Here is a 17,493-nt window from a genome sequence, read left to right as displayed (position 1 = left end):
TTGTGGTGTTTATTAAGCATTTACTATGTGCCAGGCACTGAACTAAGTGCTGGGAGTATACAAGCAAATCAGGTTGGACAAGGTCCCTGTCCTAAGTAGGCCTCACAGTCTCAATCCCCATTTTACAGATGAGGTAACTGAGGACAGAGAAGTGAAGTGACTTGCCCAAGGTCACACAGCACAAGACTGGCAGGGTCAGGATTAGAACCCATGACTTTCTGACTCCTAGGCCTGTGCTCCAGGTCAAATACAGTCTCCATCCCACACAGGACTCCCAGTCTAGGAAGAAGGGAGAACAGGAAACAGAAGCAAAGAGAAGTTGAATGACTTGTTTTTGATCGTGCTGCTGGTAAGTGGAAGAGCCAGGATGAGAATCCAGGTTCTCCGAGTCTCTTGCCCATGCTTCTTCCACTGAGTAATACCCCTTATTCTAGCCCGACTCTACATTACAGAATGAACTGAGAGTCTACCAGTGTGGCAGTGGAGAGAAGCTTCAGGCCTCAGTTAGGAAATAATCAAAATAATCTCGTTCAGTCATGAAGACTTGTTGGGGAAGGGTTCCGAGTGGGCAGCCACATGGGTCTGAAAGGCTAAGAGGGCCTGAAATCTTTTTGTTCTTGAGGTTTTGCCTATATCTGATCAGTCCAGTGATCTGTACACAATAAGTGCTCAAATATGATGGAATGATTGATCTGGTTTATTAGGCTAATGTGAGCAATCTAGATAATTCAGGTCAAACAATTAAAAAAATCTACTTTGAAGTCTACTTTGATTATTTTGAAGTCTGAATTATCCAGTTGGGCTTTCTGTACTGAACCAATGAACTGGCTAATTGGCGATCATCCCTTCATTTGGTACTATGCTGACATATGCCAATTGTCTCACATACAGTCAGGAATAAAATAAGGGAGGGAGCCCTTTTCTTCTGAGCCGGTCTCTGATGCCAAATCCTCTCCCAACCTCTTGTCTTCCCTATTCAGACCAGCATTCAGTGGAATAGTTTGTTGTCAGTGTGCCCTGCCACCAATTGAGGCCGAATAACTTGGAGAGAAACTTTCTGCAGAAGCCTGAACTGGAGTGGAGATGATATTTGGGAGCACAGGGCCACTAGACTTGGACTGAGAGCTGAGGCAACATCTCTCAGCTTTCTAGTAATGCACCACCGCTGCAAAAAAACAAAATAATAATGATCCTAAAGTTCTAGAACTTCAACTTTTCTCTCCCATTATGAGTCATTTGAGCAGTATAAACATTCTGAAAGCATTAGTACTTGCCAAAAAGCAACACAAGAGAATGGGGTGTTCTGAGGTTGTCTGTGGCTGAACACAGCCAGATGAAACTGAAAAATCCCAGCTGTATTCATTGACTCCCTTACACTGCTTTTGAACACATCCCCAAGTTTGGCAGTTAGAGCATAAGACACCAGTCTTACCATTATTTAGTCATATGAATAAGCCATGAAATCCAGTAATCTTTTGCTTTAAGAATAAGGTCTTTTGCAATGACCCCCTCTAATAATAATTAAGCATTTACTATGTCCCATATACTGTTCTAAATGCTGTAGTAAAATTAGCAGGTTGAACACAGGCCCTGTCCCACATGGGGCTCACACTCTTAATCCCCACTTTACAGATGAGATAACTGAAGCCCAGATTAAGTGAAATGACTTGCCCAAGGTCACACAGCAGCCATGTGGCAGAGTCAGGATTAGAACCCAGGTCCTTCTGACTCCCTGGCCCATGCTCTATCCTCTAAGCCATGCTGCTCTAGACTGTAAGCTCTTTATGGGCAGGGAACATGCCTAGCAACTTTGTAGTGTTGTACTCTCCCAAAAGCTTAGTACAGTGCTCAGCACACAGTAAGCACTCAATTTACTGAGTGCTTGATTGATTGATATGTATTCAAACTCTATTCAAACTCACTAATTTCTGGCTACAAACTTTGAGTGGAAGCAAATTCTGTATGCTTTCTTTTTTCTAAGTGTTCTCTTTTGTTTGTTTTTGAGCCTTCCAAACCTGCTCACTCTCAGACTGTATCTTTCCAAACTGAAGAGTTCATACTTTGTCTAGTTTCATTTTCATACATGATGATAATCCTGTTTGCTCTTCTCAGTGTCTTTGCCAGCTCTACTGTGTTCTTAAGGTGCACTGACCAGAATTGCACCCAGCGTTCCAGAAATAGGTTCACCTCTTTTATGAAATGGCAAACTACAACTTTTGTTTTCTCTCCTCCTTGTGAAACCAGAAATTCAGCTGAACATATGCGTCACTGCTGCACAAGGAACAGATGTTTCAGAAGACCCATTTCCAGTGTCTCCAAGATCTTCCCTGAAATGTGACTGATAGCTTCAAACCTGACATCATTTAGTTGCAATCTGGGTTAGTATTGTTTATGTGCATTACTTTCTGCATGCTCCCACTGAGGTTCATCTGCTATTTTTCAGCCCTCCTACTCATCTTTGAAGTGGTCTTCTTTAATGTCATGGTATTTTACCACCCAAGATGCCCCACTCTCTCTTCCAGATCATTTTTGAAGATGTTAAACAAACCAGTCCTAAAGCAGAATCCCCAAACCACCCCACCATTTATACTTGCACATTAGCAGTAGTAGTGATGATTTTTGTTAAGCAACGCATTGTACTAAAGGATTGGAAAAGTGCAACAGAAAATAAAGACCTACTCTGTCTATAAAGACCTTGCATTCTAATAAGGGAGACAGTCTAGCCTTACCAGATCTAGATTTTTACTTTGCTGCTTTCCTCTATCCACCTTCTCACTGATGCTTTCAAAGAACTCAGATTACTGAGAAGCAATTTCCCTTTACAGAAACCATGCTCCAAAGGATCATCTCTATAAGTGTTTTTATAGATAAGTTCACTGGTGATCCACCAATCCTTGGGGATGGAGACTGTTTGTAATGATAACGAAAAGTGTCACAACTCCCCTTGCAAATTCTTTCCAAATTCTTAAATGAAGGTCTTTGGGTCAATTAATAGTATTTACTGACCAGTTACTGTGTGCAGAGCACTGTACTAAGCTCTTAGGAGAGTACAATATAATAGAGCTGGTAGGCATAATCCCTGTTCACATGGGACATACAGTATAGATGAGGAGACAGATTGAAATATGTTGCAGGTAGGGGAAATAGCCAGGTATAATGCTGTGTACATAAATGCTGGGGGATTGAGGGTATGGTAAATAGCGATTTATTTCTATGTAATTCATCTATTTTGTGTAAAACATCCTCTATGGTCACCATAAATGGATCTAGTTTCTCTGGCTTGTGTGCCCTCAAATTAAAGAATTCATTGAGCCTCTAGGCTATTTACTTTGTGTCATCAAATGTACTGTTGACTTCACAATTTCAGATGACCCTACTGATTTTCTAGCTAGCCTTAGATTTGTATATATTTGGAGAATCTCTGGGAATTGGTTTTACCATTCTTTGCAGGGTGTTCTTCAAAATTACTTTTTGGCCATCTAAAATCCTATTGGCACTTGACTGGCCAATCAATCAGTGCTACTTATTGAGCATCTAACCAAGGGTAGAGCACTGAACTAAGTACTTGGAGAGTACAGCAGAAAGACACATGCATTCCCTGACCTCAAGGAATTTACAACTTACTCTTCATGGATTTCTTTTTTCCTCCCTGTAACCTCCACAGTTGCCTTCTAGAGCTGCAGCACCATCGTCTCTGCATTAATGCCAATTGGAGCATGCTTACATTCTTTACAAAGTTGTTGGGGCTGGACTGGCGGAGGGAGAAGTTTAACCCGACTCCTCTTGCCAAGGCCCGGAGACTCTGCTCCCAGAACAGGGACCTTCAGAGCCATAGAGGAGAAAGAGGGTGAGCTGAGAGCCGGGAATTTTGGGGGGCAGAGCCCATACCCACATATTTTTGGATCGGGATTCACCCTTGAGCAATGGATATGAGATGACAAGATGGAAATAAGAAAAACCTACCTGGCTGGATTGCCTTTTTAAATGACATGTAATAATCATAATAATAATTGTATTTGTTAAGCATTTACTATGTGCCAAACACTATACTACGCGTTGAGGTAGAGAAAGCTCGTTGTAATCAGGGAACGTGTCTGTTTATTGTTATATTGTAGTCTTCAAGTACTTAGTACACAGTAAGCGTTCAATAAATATGGTTGAATGAATGAATGAATGCAAGATAATTAGGTAGGGCACAGCCCCTGTCCTATATGGGGTTCACATTCTAAGTGGAATGGGGAAGAGATTTCATCCCCATTGTACAGAGGAGGAAACTAAGGACCAGAGAAGTTACATGACTTACCCAAGATCACACAGCAGGTATGTGGAGGAGCTGAGATTAGATCCTGGGTCCTCTGACTCCAAGGCCTGACCTCTTTCCACTAGGCCAAGCTGCTTCTCATATCTACTGAAAGGGATCGAACTGAAAGACCATTTTATCTGAAGAGATATAGAGGACACAAGGTCTTGGGGCCTCTCCCGAGAAAGGGATGTATAATCAATCAGTCATATTTATTGAGTGCTTACCATGTGCAGAACACTGTACTGAACACTTGGAAGACTACAGTACACCAGAATTAGCAGACATTCTCTGCCCAAAATGAGCTTACAGTCTAGAGGGGGAGACAGACATTACCATGAATAAGTAACTTATGATATATAATTTAGAGATGTGTACATAAGTGCTATGGGATTGTGGGCGGGGTGAATATCAAATGTCCAAGGGTCACAGATCCAAGTGCAAACCCCAGGAATATAAGCAGACATCCCTTGTTGAGGTGCTGCAATTAAATCATTGATAACACTTTTATCCACAATTCCGGGAGGAGAGTCCACTTAATGGCTCAAATGACACACAAAAGCAGAGAACCTCCACAGCTGATAATCCTCTCCCTGGATCAATGTCCGTGGAAAGGGTTGAATAATAGTAATAATGATGGTGTCTATTAGGCACTCACTATATACCAGGCACAGTACTAAGGGCTGGGGTATATACAAGCCAATTGAGTTGGACACAGTCCCTGTCCCATGTGGGGCTCAAAGTCTCAATCCCCAATTTACAGATGGTGTAACTGAGGCCCAGAGAAGTGAAGTGACTTGACCAGATTCACTTAGCAGACAGTTGGCAGAGCCAGGAGTAGAACCCATTATCTTCTGACACCTAGGCCTATGCTCTATCCACTACATGAGGCTATCCCTCCCTCAATGAGCATTCAGCATGTTGCCATGGTGCAGAGATCCCCTGGGGCAAGATGGGCATCAGTGGGTCTAATAGCTCTTTATGTCCCCCTGAATTATTCTAAGCATGTAGTCCTCTAGTAAACTTGCTACTGCTGCGGTATCTGTCTCCTTGTGGGTTGAGCTAGTCTCAGTGACATCGGGGGAATGAGAACCTGAACCCCACCCCCATAGTTAGGTTTGGAGTTGAATAGAATACCATCTTTGAGGGGTCTTTAGTTGCAGTGTCTTTAAGGTCTCCCGTTACTTGTGGAAGTGTTCAATTCTTTAGCCATCTCTCTCCCCGAGATAGGAAACTATCTCCATTTTCCACCCAAAGTCCTGTTGTGATTGACATTAACTTCCTGGCCCCTCTGGTCTGTGTATATATTAACCTTAGATTGGCTCACCCATACACCCTAAAGCTGTGATTCAGACCCCATTAATATAGCCATGAGACTATTCTCCTCTGCTTTGATTTTCTTCTTTTTTTTTAATGGTATTCATTAAGCATTTACTATGTGCTAGGCACAGTACTAAACTCTGGGATACAAGCTAATCGGGTTGGACATAGTCCATGTCCCACATGGGGCTTATAGTCTTAACCCCCATTTTACAGATAAGGCATAGAGAAGTTAAGTGATTTGCTCAAGGTCATACAGCAGACGTGTGGCAGAGCCAGGATCAGAACCCAGGTCCTCTGGCTCATTCATTCATTCAATAGTATTTATTGAGCGTTTATTATGTGCAGAGCACTGTACTAAGCACTTACTAAGCACTGCACTAAGACTCCGAAGCCCTTACTCTTTCCAGGAGGTCATTCTGCTTCTCCATTTTTCCTCTGTCAGTAATAAACTAGAGAGGCAGTATTACAATAAAGGGAAGAAGGCTACATTAAAGCAAAGTAACTTGGTAAGGAACAATGCTAGGAAATATTTAAAGAGTTCATAGTATTTTGATACATGCATATATAATGGTTTCTAAGCACAGAAAATCTAGCTATTAGAATACTAATAGCACCTAAAAGATAAATTTATGGGTGGTCTGAATGACCAAAGAGTTCATTCGCCTCTCTGGAATACAATCATTGAAAAAATGGACCATATAGAATGAAACCTCTTCTGTCTTCCAAAAAGAATATTAATTTCCTGATTTCAATTCAATTTGAATCACTTAATTTTTGACTATGGCTTATTTTCTCAGTATTGATTTCTTTGTTAAAAATGGACAAATAAGGGTAGAGCCATGCAATACATTAATCTTTTTTTACACCTTTCAACCCAAAGATGTGAAAGATAAGAAAATGAGAGGAAGTTCAGAAGGGGTAAGAAGAGGCCAAGACAAAATTACGGCAGTACTTGGGTAATAAGTGCTGAGTACAATACTCTGCACACAGTAGGTACACAATAAATACACTTAATTAGTTCATTGCTGAGAAACTGGTTTCCTACTATGCAGAGATATTTATGAGAATTAAACTGGAAAAAAAAATATATTTCTTACCTGATTTTATACAGTCTGCAGTCTTGCAAATGCCATCTGGAAAAAATGGGGACAGACGGTTTGGGACATTGTATAATCATGGAGTAATTGGTATTTTTATATTTAAAATTATAGTGGTAAATCCATTCAAAACAAAAATTTGATCTGATTTTCATACATGTTACCACTGCATCAACAACACAGTCAAATAGGAATACAATCAGCAGAAATATTCAATTCTGGAAAATAAAAATGCTTTTCACATTATCTTTTGCATTATAGAGATTTACACCCTTTCAGCTTCAGTTTTGTTAAAAAGGGTGCTTTAAGTCTGTCAATCATTTTTCCCCTTAAGAAAGCAATACTTTATCACCCTCAATGAGAAAAAAAATTAGCCTCACATGAAGTCTTTAAGATTTCAATAAATCAAGAAATGTGGTCTAATGACAGGTTTACTGAAATCTTCCATGAAACTCTACTCCTTAATCAAATAAAATTATATACCAAGGTCCTTACAGTGAAATAAGTATGATTGTGCTAAATATAGAGGGTAAATCAAAAGCTCAGCTAAAACATAAAACAACTCATACTTGAAAATCACAAGCAAATATTAGGTAATTCTGGGTTATGCTATATATATTCAGCCTGAAACTTTCTACTTTTCTCTGGGATTTTTTTTTTCAGCCAATTTCTCTCAGCTTCAAATCCAAATGAGGCGTTTAGTACTTTCCAAGTGCTTAGTACAATGCTCTGCACACAGTAAGCACTCAATAAACACAATCGAAGGAATAAATGAATATTAGGATGAAGCTATGTCTACTTACCATCGTACGTCGCATATAGTGCAATCATTGTGATGGCTATAATAGTGAGAAGGAACACTATAACCGAGAGACTTATTTCTAAGGCGCTCCATCGTTGCTTTTTCTTTGGTCTTGGAGTGTTTATTTCAGTTATATCCATCTGGCTTTCTGATTTTCCCATAACCTAGTCTAAAAAGGACAAAAAGTGCATAGTTTTAGAAACCTTATCCTTCAGAGGATTAAGGTAGCCAAATAAAAATGTAGTTGTTGCTCTAAGTACCCAAATAAAAATGTTTGTTTAATCAAATTGAAGTCATCTTGTCTTTCCTTTAAACAGAAACAAAGAGGAACACAGACAATTCCATCTCCACGTACAAGCTTACCTGTCACCATGAGGCTCAGAGGCTGCTGGACAAATAAGAATCAGACCTCACAGCTAGGAACAGCCTTCTGGCCTTTGAACTGATGGCAAAGGTTATTCAGATATTTCACTTGAATGGTCTTTTATCATCTCAGAAATTAATGACTAATATCTCAAGGTTTTGACTAAGCCAAAGTACAAGGAATATAGGAGCACATTAAAAGCTAAATTTTGAGAGATTTCCTTGATTAAAATTACAAATGTCTTTTTACCTAATTTCTATGGATACTGCTAATTTTGGGGTAGATATCCATTACTTTTGTAGTTTTTGTCCTAGCAGGTAGAAAGTCTTATTTTGCCACAAGTCAATAGCTTTTGGTTAGTAAAAAATAATATTGATGATGCTACCTGTAGTCTCTTCTACAAACCTGAAAGGGAGAGGATAAACCTTTTTCTTCTGCCAAGCAATCATTAAAATGTTTTTTTAATTTTCAAATCACCTTCACTTCTACTCTTCTGAATACCTTTCTCCCTCATTAGAAATTGTGCAGTAGTTTCTTTTTGCAAAGATTTCAGTACTTTAAGAAATAGAAGAAGCATGGCATAGTGGGTAGAGCATGCGCCTAGGAGTCACAAGGTCATGGGTTCTAATCTCTGTTCTGCCACTTGGCTGCTGTGTGACCTCGGGCAAGTCATTTCAGTTACCTCATCTGCAAAATGGAGATTGAGACTGAGAGCCCCACGAGGTACAAGGACTGTGTCCAAACTAATGTGCTTGTATCCACCCCAGCGCTTAGTACAGTACCTGGCACATAGTAAGCACTTAACGAATACCATAATTATTATTATAAAGTTCAGTGAAACATTCACAATACTGGATATCTGAAGTTTGAAGGAGTCAAACCCCAGCAGCAAGGGTTCTCGAGTTTTAGAATACTGGACAGGCCCCCACCATGACCACAGCTTTGCTTTAATTTTATTTTTTAAAGGTATTTGTTAACCACTTACTATATGTTAAGTACTGTTCAAGTGCTGGGGTAGATACAAGTTAATCAGGCCAGATAAAGGTCTATCTCACAAGGAGCTCTCAGTCAAGTAGGAGGAGAATAGATACTGAATCTCTATTTTATCATTGAGGAAAATGAGGCACAGAAGTTTAAGTGACTTGCTCTAGGTCACAGAGGAGGTGAGTGGTGAGCCAGGACTAGAACCCAGGTACTCTGGTTCCCAGTCCCATGCTTTATTCATTGGGTCATGCTGCAGCTGTGAATTTCTTTGACTGCTGGTCTCAGCCGTGAGGAGCCTGAAGTCCTGATGTTACTACTGTGTTTTATCACTGACTGAAAGATTGCTTATCTTTCATATTTTTATTTCATATTCCTTCATGTTGTCTCCAATCCCTCCTGAATTATTCTCAGAATGTGAGCCCCCTGGAATCCAGGGAATGTGCCTATATTGCAACTCTGTACTTCTTTCCCAGGGCTCAGGACAGTGCTCTGCACACATTGAGTGCTCAATAAATACCATTGATTGATGTGCTTTACCCCCAGTAGACACTTAATAAGTGCTGTTATTCCTAATACTACCTAGCTTGTTGGGAAAAGTCTATTGAATATGTATTCTGGCTTTTTAAGACTTCCTACATTTTTTCTTACCTTTAGCAGGCAGAACGCTTAGAGTCTGGGTTAAAGAACATTGAGAAAAGACTGCCTTATATGTTAACTGCAAACCCAACAAAAATCAGGGTGATGTAGAAGGGAGTGGGAAATGAGTAAAGGAGGTCTTAGTAAAGGAAGGCCTCTTGGAGAAGATGTGCCTTCAATAAGGCTTTGAAATGGGGGAGAGTATTTGTCGATTTGAAGAGGGCTGGTGCTTCGGACCAGAGGCAGGATGTGGGCCAGTGGTTGGGGGTGAGATAGAATAGTGCTTGGCACATGGTAAGCGCTTAACAAATGTCATCATTATTAGATAGAAAGATGGAGACACTGTGAGAAGGTTAGCTTTAGAGAAGTCAAGTGTGCAGGCTGGGTTGTAGTAGGAGAGTTGGGAGGTGAGGTAGGAGGGGGAATGGTGACTGAGTGCTTTGAAGCCAATGGTGAGGAGTTTTTGTTTGATGCAGAGGTGGATGGGCAACCACTGAAGTTTCTTAAGGAGTGGGGAAACATGTTCTGAATGGTTTTGTGGTAAAATGATCCAGGCAGCCGAGTGAAGTATGGATTGGAGCGAGGAGAGACAGAAGGCTGGGAGGTCAGCAAGGAGACTGATAGAGTAATCAAGGCAGAATAGGATGAGTGATTATATTAATGAGGTAGCAATTTGGATGGAGAGGAAAGGGTGGCTTTTAGCGACGTTTTGAAGTTGGAACTGACAGAATTCAGTGATGGAATTAGTAGACTCACGTATATAATGCTGCTAACCTGGACTTTTAGCTCTTTCTCTAACTGCCTTCCTCTTATCTTTTGCCTATAGTAATTAACAGTAATAATAATGGTATTTGTCAAGCACTGTTCTAGATAGAGGATTATCAAGTTGGACACAGTCCCTGTTCCACGTGGAGCTCACAGAGTAGGAGGGAAAAGGGGTATTTATAACGTTACAAAGTTCTCTTCTGCAGTCATGCTTACAGCCCCTGCATGTGACTTCACCTCTGCACAGAGATTGCCTCTACCTGCATTCTCCTCACCAAACCACGTCTCTCCCCTGTAAATGTCCGTAGGGGAAAAAAAAATACATCCTCCATGAAACCTTCCCAGATTTTCACTTCTTCCTCTGCACCCCACTCCCTAGCTCCAGGTTCCTCTGCCTCTGCCTTTGTCCAATATTCCTGTAAATATGTACACATATGCAGACTGTACTTATGGTTTTCTGTTACTTCCATCCTAGAAGTTTATAATTATACGTATATTTCTGAGACTGGTGTATTGTTTCTTTATTGGCGATTTCCCGATCTCACCTATAGACTAAACTCAGGACAAGACTTTAGCCAAGGTCTCTCCGCGCTCTGTCCTCAGCAAGTGATTGGCTTACTAATTAATCACAGAAGGATTGATTGGAGGAATTCGTTTTTCCACACTAGCAAGACCTACGCATTAAGCTCAGCTGGCCTTCTCCGCATCGTGGAGGTATAGAGAAAATACGAAACACTGAAAACGACTAGAGAAAGTAAAGGTCTGCATAAAGCCTAAATGAAGGAGACAGCTCTGCTTTCAGCCAAAAAAAGAAAAAAAATGCTCAGTAGAAGAGTTTACCATTCAAAATAGGATATAGAGTCACTCCCTGAGACAGGACGATTCCCTTAGGGCAATCTGAATTGTTTCCGATCAGTGAGGTGGGTATATTGAGGCAGTAGAGGCTTAGGGGTTAGTAATGCAAATAAGTAATCTTCAAGGCATTTCCATCCCCCTTCCCCCAAGCGCCCCCATTAAACTTCTGGCCCGTCCCTGGGTGTGAAATGTAAATGCTGGTATTATCACCTTCACTGTTGTGGAAATTACGGCACAGGGAGAGGGGTAAACAGCTTCACAATACGGCCCCGACTACCCTTCCCCAACTCGAACAATTAGCCCAGCTCATCCTGGCCAGCTAAGGTGACAGCCAAAACTGAATTTTAGCATCGGGGTAAACTGCCAGGTTTCCTTTTCTGCCCACATTGTTCCGTGATTACACGTGCAACCCCTTTTTTTCCCCCCCTGGAAAGCAAGGATTCACATCAAACAAGCGACCAGACGAGGCAAAGTATTCTTGAGCAGGAAGTGGAATACAAAACAGCTGAGTACTAAATACCCCACATTGGTTTATTTGCTGATCAGCCAGCTCCACAATGCTTACCTCGCAGAAACCTACAGCGGGCTTTAACCGTATTAACAAATGCAATTGTACTGCGAAGCGATCAGAGGTTTAGCTACAGAAGCCAGCTCTTCTAAAGAGATTACTCCATTCCTTCTTTCAGTCGTATTTATTGAGCGCTTCCTGAGTGCAGAACACTGTCCTAAGCGCTTGGAAAGTACAATTCGGCAGCAGATAGAGACAATCCCTACCCAACAACGGGCTCACGGTCTAGAGAAATATTCCAAAGCCGCAGGACGAGAAATCACCGGGAAACACTTCGGAAAACTTTCATGTCACTAAAGAACTGTCTTTCAGGGAGGTAGCGTGTAGCTTTAAGCGTATGGGGGGTGGCGGGTGTAAAAATTCCTGTCTCTTTTGATGGGAAGGGGAAAAGGGGGAGACGGGAGGCCAATTCAGGTGAACGAAAGTTAAAGCCAAGAGGGAGATGGGAGCAAAGAGAAAGCCAGCCGGAGAATCCAAGAGCCCGGCAAATGACAGGTCCTTTCAGCTCCCGGCTCGGGCCCAGAGTAATTGGGGTGGGGGGATTTCTCTATGGGCCAGAGCAACTTGCTGTTGGAGAGATGAGCAGAAAGCCACCGCATGGCTGGAGGAGAGGGTCAAGCCCTTGGGGAGCCCCTTTTTGCTCCCCACCCCCGCTCTCCTGGGTCCCACCTGCTGCCCCGTCTGCCCTGCCTGCCCTCCTCTCCCCAGCTCCCGGGACCCCTGACCCTCCCTACCCCCTTCCCTATCCCCTCCACTCTTCCCGGGGGGTCAACTCCACCGCTCCCGGAGGGACTCACCCGCACGCTGCCGGGCAAGTTCCGTCCTGATGCCCATGGACACATCCCCCGCGGGGCAAGGGGGCCAGGGGAGCAGGGGGGAGGGAGAGGAAGGAAGAGGGATGCAGGGGAGCAAGGGCCAGGGGACGAGGGGAGTGGGGGTCCAGGGGAGTAGGGGCTCAGAGGAAGAGGGGACCAAGGGCCAAGGGAGCAGGGGACGAGGGGCGCAAGGGCCAGGGGACGAGGGGCGCAGGGGTCCGGAGGCTCAGGGGAAGAGGGGCGCAGGGGTCAGGGGAGCAAGGGTCCAGGGGCGCAGGGGACGAGGGGTCCAGGGGAGCAAGGGTCAGGGGACGAGGGACGCAGGGGTCAGGGGAGCAGGGGCTCAGGCAATGAAGGGCGCAGGGATCCAGGGGAGCAGAGGCTCAGGGGTCCAGGGGCGCAGGGGAACAGAGATCTGGGGCGCAGAGGTCCAGGGGGGCAGAGGCTCAGGAGTCCAGGAGAGCAGAGGTCCAGGGGGCAGAGGCTCAGGGGTCCAGGGAGCGCAGGGGTCCTGGGAGCAGGGTCCAGGGTGCAGGCGCAGGAGGGAAGCAGAGGGGGCGAAAGGAGGTGTCGGAAGAAGAGGAGGAGGAGGCAGAGGTGGCCGCTTGCCGCGAGGTTGGGGACAGCTCCAGATGCCCCCTCCAGCTCAGACGCCCACCCTGGGAGACAGGAGAAACCGAGACATCCTTCTCCCGTTCCCTGCTTCCCTTCTTCCCTCCCTCCCCACCGCTCTTCTCTGACCTGCGAGGCGGGCTGCAGCCCCCGTCACCACCGCGCAGAGCTTGGGCTCTTGGACATTCCCTGCCCTTCTTCTTCTTCTCCTCCTCCTCCTCCTCCTTCTCCTCCTTCCCTCCTTCCCCTTTTCCCAGCCCCCCCCCCCCCCCCCCCCCGCCGCCCCTGCAGCTGTGGGGCTGGGGGCGATGCTTCAATAATAAGGATGGCATTTGTTAAATCCTTACTATGCACCAAGCACTACTCTAAGCGCTGGAGAGACCTGGGCGTCCCCACTGGGAGTGTCAACGTTGAGCCCCCCTTGGAGAGGGCGTGCAGCTCCCCAGCTCTCCAACCCTCTGCCCACCTCCTATGTCCCCTCGAACCCCTGGAGGTACGGTTTCCCGGGGATCCCCGGGAATAATGATAATAATCATTATCATTAGAAGCGGCGAGGCTCAGTGGAAAGAGCCGGGGCTTCGGAATCAGAGGTCGTGGGTTCTAATCCAGCCTCCACCACATATCAGCTGTGTGACCTTGGGGAAGTCACTTCACTTCTCTGTGCCTCAGTTCCCTCAACTGTAAAATGGGAGTGAAGACTGTGAGTCCTACGTGGGACAACTTGATTACCTTGTATCTACCCCAGTGCTTAGAAGAGTGCTTGGCACATAGTAAGCGCTTAGCAAATACCAACACTATTATTATTATTACGGTGGTGTTTGTTAAGCGCTTACTGTGTGCCAGACACTGTACTAAACGCTGAGATTGGACACGATCCCTGTCCCACATGGGGCGCACAGGCTCCATCCCCACTTTACAGATGGGGAAACTGAGGCACGGAGAAGCGACTTGCTTAAAGGAACCCGTCCCCCACCCCCGGCTAGGAAAGAGATTGCCACTTTGATGGGGGACTGAGCCTCCATCCGTTCTCCGGGTAGCCTAGCAGCTTCCAATTTCTGCATTAAGACACATCGTGACTTCTGCTCTTGAGACGGGGAATACTTTTGGTCCTGGAGGTGATCTGGGCTCAAAAGTAGCCCTCCACCATCGGCCTTTTGAATAATAATAATAGCATTTGTTAAGCACTTACTATGTGCAAAGCACTGTTCTAAGCGCTGGGGGGATAGAACGTGATCGGGTTGTACCACATGGGGCTCACAGAGAAGTTAAGTGCCTTGCCCAAAGTCACACAGCTGACAAGTGGCGGAGCTGGGATCAGAACCCACTATCTCTCATTCCCAAACCCGGGCTCTTTCCACTGAGCCACGCTGAAAGGACTTCGAGGGAGGGAGACCGGTCAGGAAGTTCCTTTTGGCTCCAGAATTTGGGCTTCAGGCACCGGCAAGCGCCTTTGTTTTTGAAAACGACTTTTTTTCCCGCCTTTCACTCTCATAAAAGCTTATTTAATGGCTGAACCACACCCCCGGGAAATACCAAACGGGCTTTCTCTTCACCTTGCAGGGTTGGGGTTTGATTCTTGTCCAGAGTCACATTCTTTCCTAAAGGAGAAGGCTACGGGCTCTTCTGGGAGCCGTCGTTGCTCGGACGGCAAAAAAAATGGGAGTCATTTTCGGGGGGTGGAAGTCAGTAATAGACTGGAGTATCTTGCATTTCTTGAAAGTAACGAGGAGGCAAGTACTTGCAATTGCATCCTTGTAAAAAAAAAAAAAAAAGCAAAAAACAAAATCTTAGCCTCCTCTAAAGCACCGCTCAGCTAATCAGCCCCTTGCCAAATCCTCCCCGTTTCTCCCTAGACAAGGTGTCCCGGAATCAACCCTTCCTCTCCACCCACAAAACAGCTCCCACCCTGCCACAAACCCCGGTCAGAGGGCGGCTGGACTATTGCATCAGCCTCTCCACCCTTCTCCGGCCCAAGCTCTACCACGCACACATCCCTCCTCTTCTCAAAACCCTCCCACTGGCTTCCTGAGTTGGGCCTCACAACCGGGTCGAAGCTCTTCCCCAACTTGGTCCAATTAACTTGTCCACTTCACTTGCTTCTCCCCAAACTGTTCTCTTCTTTCCTCCCCAGCCAACCTCCTAGCTGTGCCTCCATCCTCCCACCTGCCTTCCCTCCCTTCCCGCCGTTCCTACGGCTTCCAGCTCCCTCCTTTCCCAAATGCGACAGGCTGCAACTCCCCGCATATTTAAAACCCTCTTAAAATCCCACGACCTCCAAAAAACCTTTTCCCCTTTATTCCCAGCACTCTTCAATCCTAGAAACCCAGCAGCCATCTCTAGTCTCACTTTAGTATGTATGTTCATTCTGTTGTGCATCAATTATTGATTTTGACTTATCCATTCATAAATATTTTTAGACCTGTCTCCCTTTAGACGGTAAGCAGGGAAGGGGTCACTTCTTGTCTTCGTTTACCATTGGCTTAATTACAGACTTACACTGGGCTTAATAAATACTGTTTCTGTTGTTACTAATATGTTTCAGAGGACAAATCCTTCTGTCCTTTCCATTTTACAAAAATAGGAAACAGGCAAAGAGACAAGTGATATGTCTAAACTCACCCCAGAAGAAGGTCCAAGGGTGAGAACTCCAGAGCACAATCTACCAAACCAACACCAAAATAAATAAAAAAATAAATAAAAGACAATCTAATATAAAATCAAGAAAGCATTCCAGCTGACCTGGATTCCAATTTCACCTCTGCAGTTCACTTGTTGTGTGATCTTGGGCAACTCACTTACCTTCTCTATGCCTCAGTTTCTTCAACTGTAAAATGACTACATACCTTTTCTCCCTTCATTTAGACTATGAGCCCCATGTGGGACAGAGACTATGAGCCCCATGTGGGACAGAGGTCCCGTCTAGCCTGACTGTATTTTATCTATCCTAGCCAATCAATCAGTGGTTTTTATTGAGTACTTACAGTGCACAGAGCACTGTTCTAAACGATCAACATCTGTGCTTAGTACAGAGCTCAAGATATAGTGAGTGTTAAACGAATACTAGCAATAATCAATCAATCACATTTATTGAGCACTTAGTACGTGCAGAGCTGCGTAATTAAGCACTCAGGAGAGTACAATATAGCAGAGATGGTTGGTAGACATGTTCCCTGATCATGGGGAGCTTGCAGTCTAAAGGAAGGTACAGATATCAATGTTGAACAAATACATTTAGACTATATACATAATCGTATTTCACTCGGTTGTATTTATTGAGCACTTACTGTGTGCAAAGTAGTAATAAGCACTTGCAGTAGTAACACTGTAGTAAGCACTTGGGAGAGTCAATAAGTGTTGTGGGGCTGAGGGAGAGGTGAATAAAGGGTGCAAATCCTAGGGCAAAGGAAACAAAGAAGGGAATGGGAGAAGAGGAAATGAGGGCTTGGGGGGGGGGGGATGGTCTCTTGGAGGAGATGTGTTTTTTAATAAGCCTTTGAAGTTGAGGAGAGTAGTAGGTAGGATATGAAGAGGGAGGGTGGTAGTATAATAATGTTGTCAATATTAATTATGTTTATTATAAGCATTTATTATATTGAAATATAAGGGAAATATATTTATTGCAATACATAAATTATAGTATGATAATTAAATTGGTAATAATAACGATTATAACCCTCCTAGTATCCCCACGCCCATAAATTAGGGTAATGGAAGCATGGATTAATCAAAACTTTGACTAATCAACAGAATATCTAAATTGGACCTAGATATATTTCATTTATCAAAAGTTCCCCCGACACTTCTTGTTAAGCAGGCAAGATGTGCATAAATTATTTCCAAAACAGCGCTGAAAAGCAAAGGCATTAAGTGGCTCAAACATTTTGGACAGGAGAAAGGTTCAGAGGCCAGAAGAGGGCATAGAAGAGAACAGCAAGGGGGTGTGACCGTGCAAGACTGAAGTAACACCGAAAGTAATCAGTCTGATGATCTCCTGTTTCTCCATCCTGCCCTTGGTTAGAGGTGTCAATTGGTCCATAAAAGGTTTAAAAGGTGGGTAAAGAGGAAGAAGGACAATTGTTTATCCTCAGATAAGCAGCAGGAGAAGCCACCCTGGAGTAATCTATAGCTGATCTGACTACTTGTGATTGGACCATCTGCTTTTAGAGGAAATTGAAATTTGGTGTTAGCTGTCTTCTTTATCTACATTTCTCAACTCATGCCATTGATTCATTATAAAAATAAAGCTGAGACTTTTTTTTTTATCAAATCAGCCCTCATTTCTTTCTGCTGACATCTTTTCACTGACATAATTGCTAAATCTAATCACTTTTGGATTGTTTTACTTCACCTCCTAACTCCCGTTTTGGCACAA

The 17,493-nt window shown here is 44.0% G+C and overlaps 1 protein-coding gene and 1 long non-coding RNA gene across 4 annotated transcripts in view; one reads left to right on the top strand and one right to left on the bottom strand.

Annotated features, from left to right (window-relative positions):
• Positions 1-13,339, bottom strand: part of MME (membrane metalloendopeptidase) — a 102,256-nt gene extending 88,917 nt beyond the window's left edge. The window contains exons 1-3 of one of the 3 annotated variants that reach the window (XM_029068977.1): positions 13,251-13,339; positions 7,524-7,691; positions 6,721-6,756 (exon numbers count right to left, since the gene is read on the bottom strand). In XM_029068977.1, the coding sequence (XP_028924810.1) occupies positions 6,721-6,756; positions 7,524-7,683 (196 nt within the window). In that variant the 5' untranslated portion in view covers positions 7,684-7,691; positions 13,251-13,339. Of the gene's footprint in view, positions 1-6,720; positions 6,757-7,523; positions 7,692-11,691; positions 11,709-12,491; positions 12,597-13,250 lie in introns of those variants that run through there. The other 2 variants (XM_029068985.1, XM_029068990.1) reach the window with 2 other exon arrangements.
• On the top strand, positions 1,292-8,070 carry LOC114813223. The gene is made up of 4 exons (XR_003760897.2): positions 1,292-1,491; positions 2,245-2,378; positions 3,665-3,847; positions 7,840-8,070. It is a non-coding gene; the product is annotated as an uncharacterized LOC114813223 (long non-coding RNA).
• Positions 13,340-17,493: the final 4,154 nt, after the last annotated feature.

The sequence above is a fragment of the Ornithorhynchus anatinus genome, chromosome 1, assembly GCF_004115215.2.
Source record: "Ornithorhynchus anatinus isolate Pmale09 chromosome 1, mOrnAna1.pri.v4, whole genome shotgun sequence".
NCBI classification, from domain to species: domain Eukaryota; kingdom Metazoa; phylum Chordata; class Mammalia; order Monotremata; family Ornithorhynchidae; genus Ornithorhynchus; species Ornithorhynchus anatinus.
Note: the sequence above shows the minus strand (reverse complement) of the source record. Positions and strands in the feature narration are given on the sequence as shown.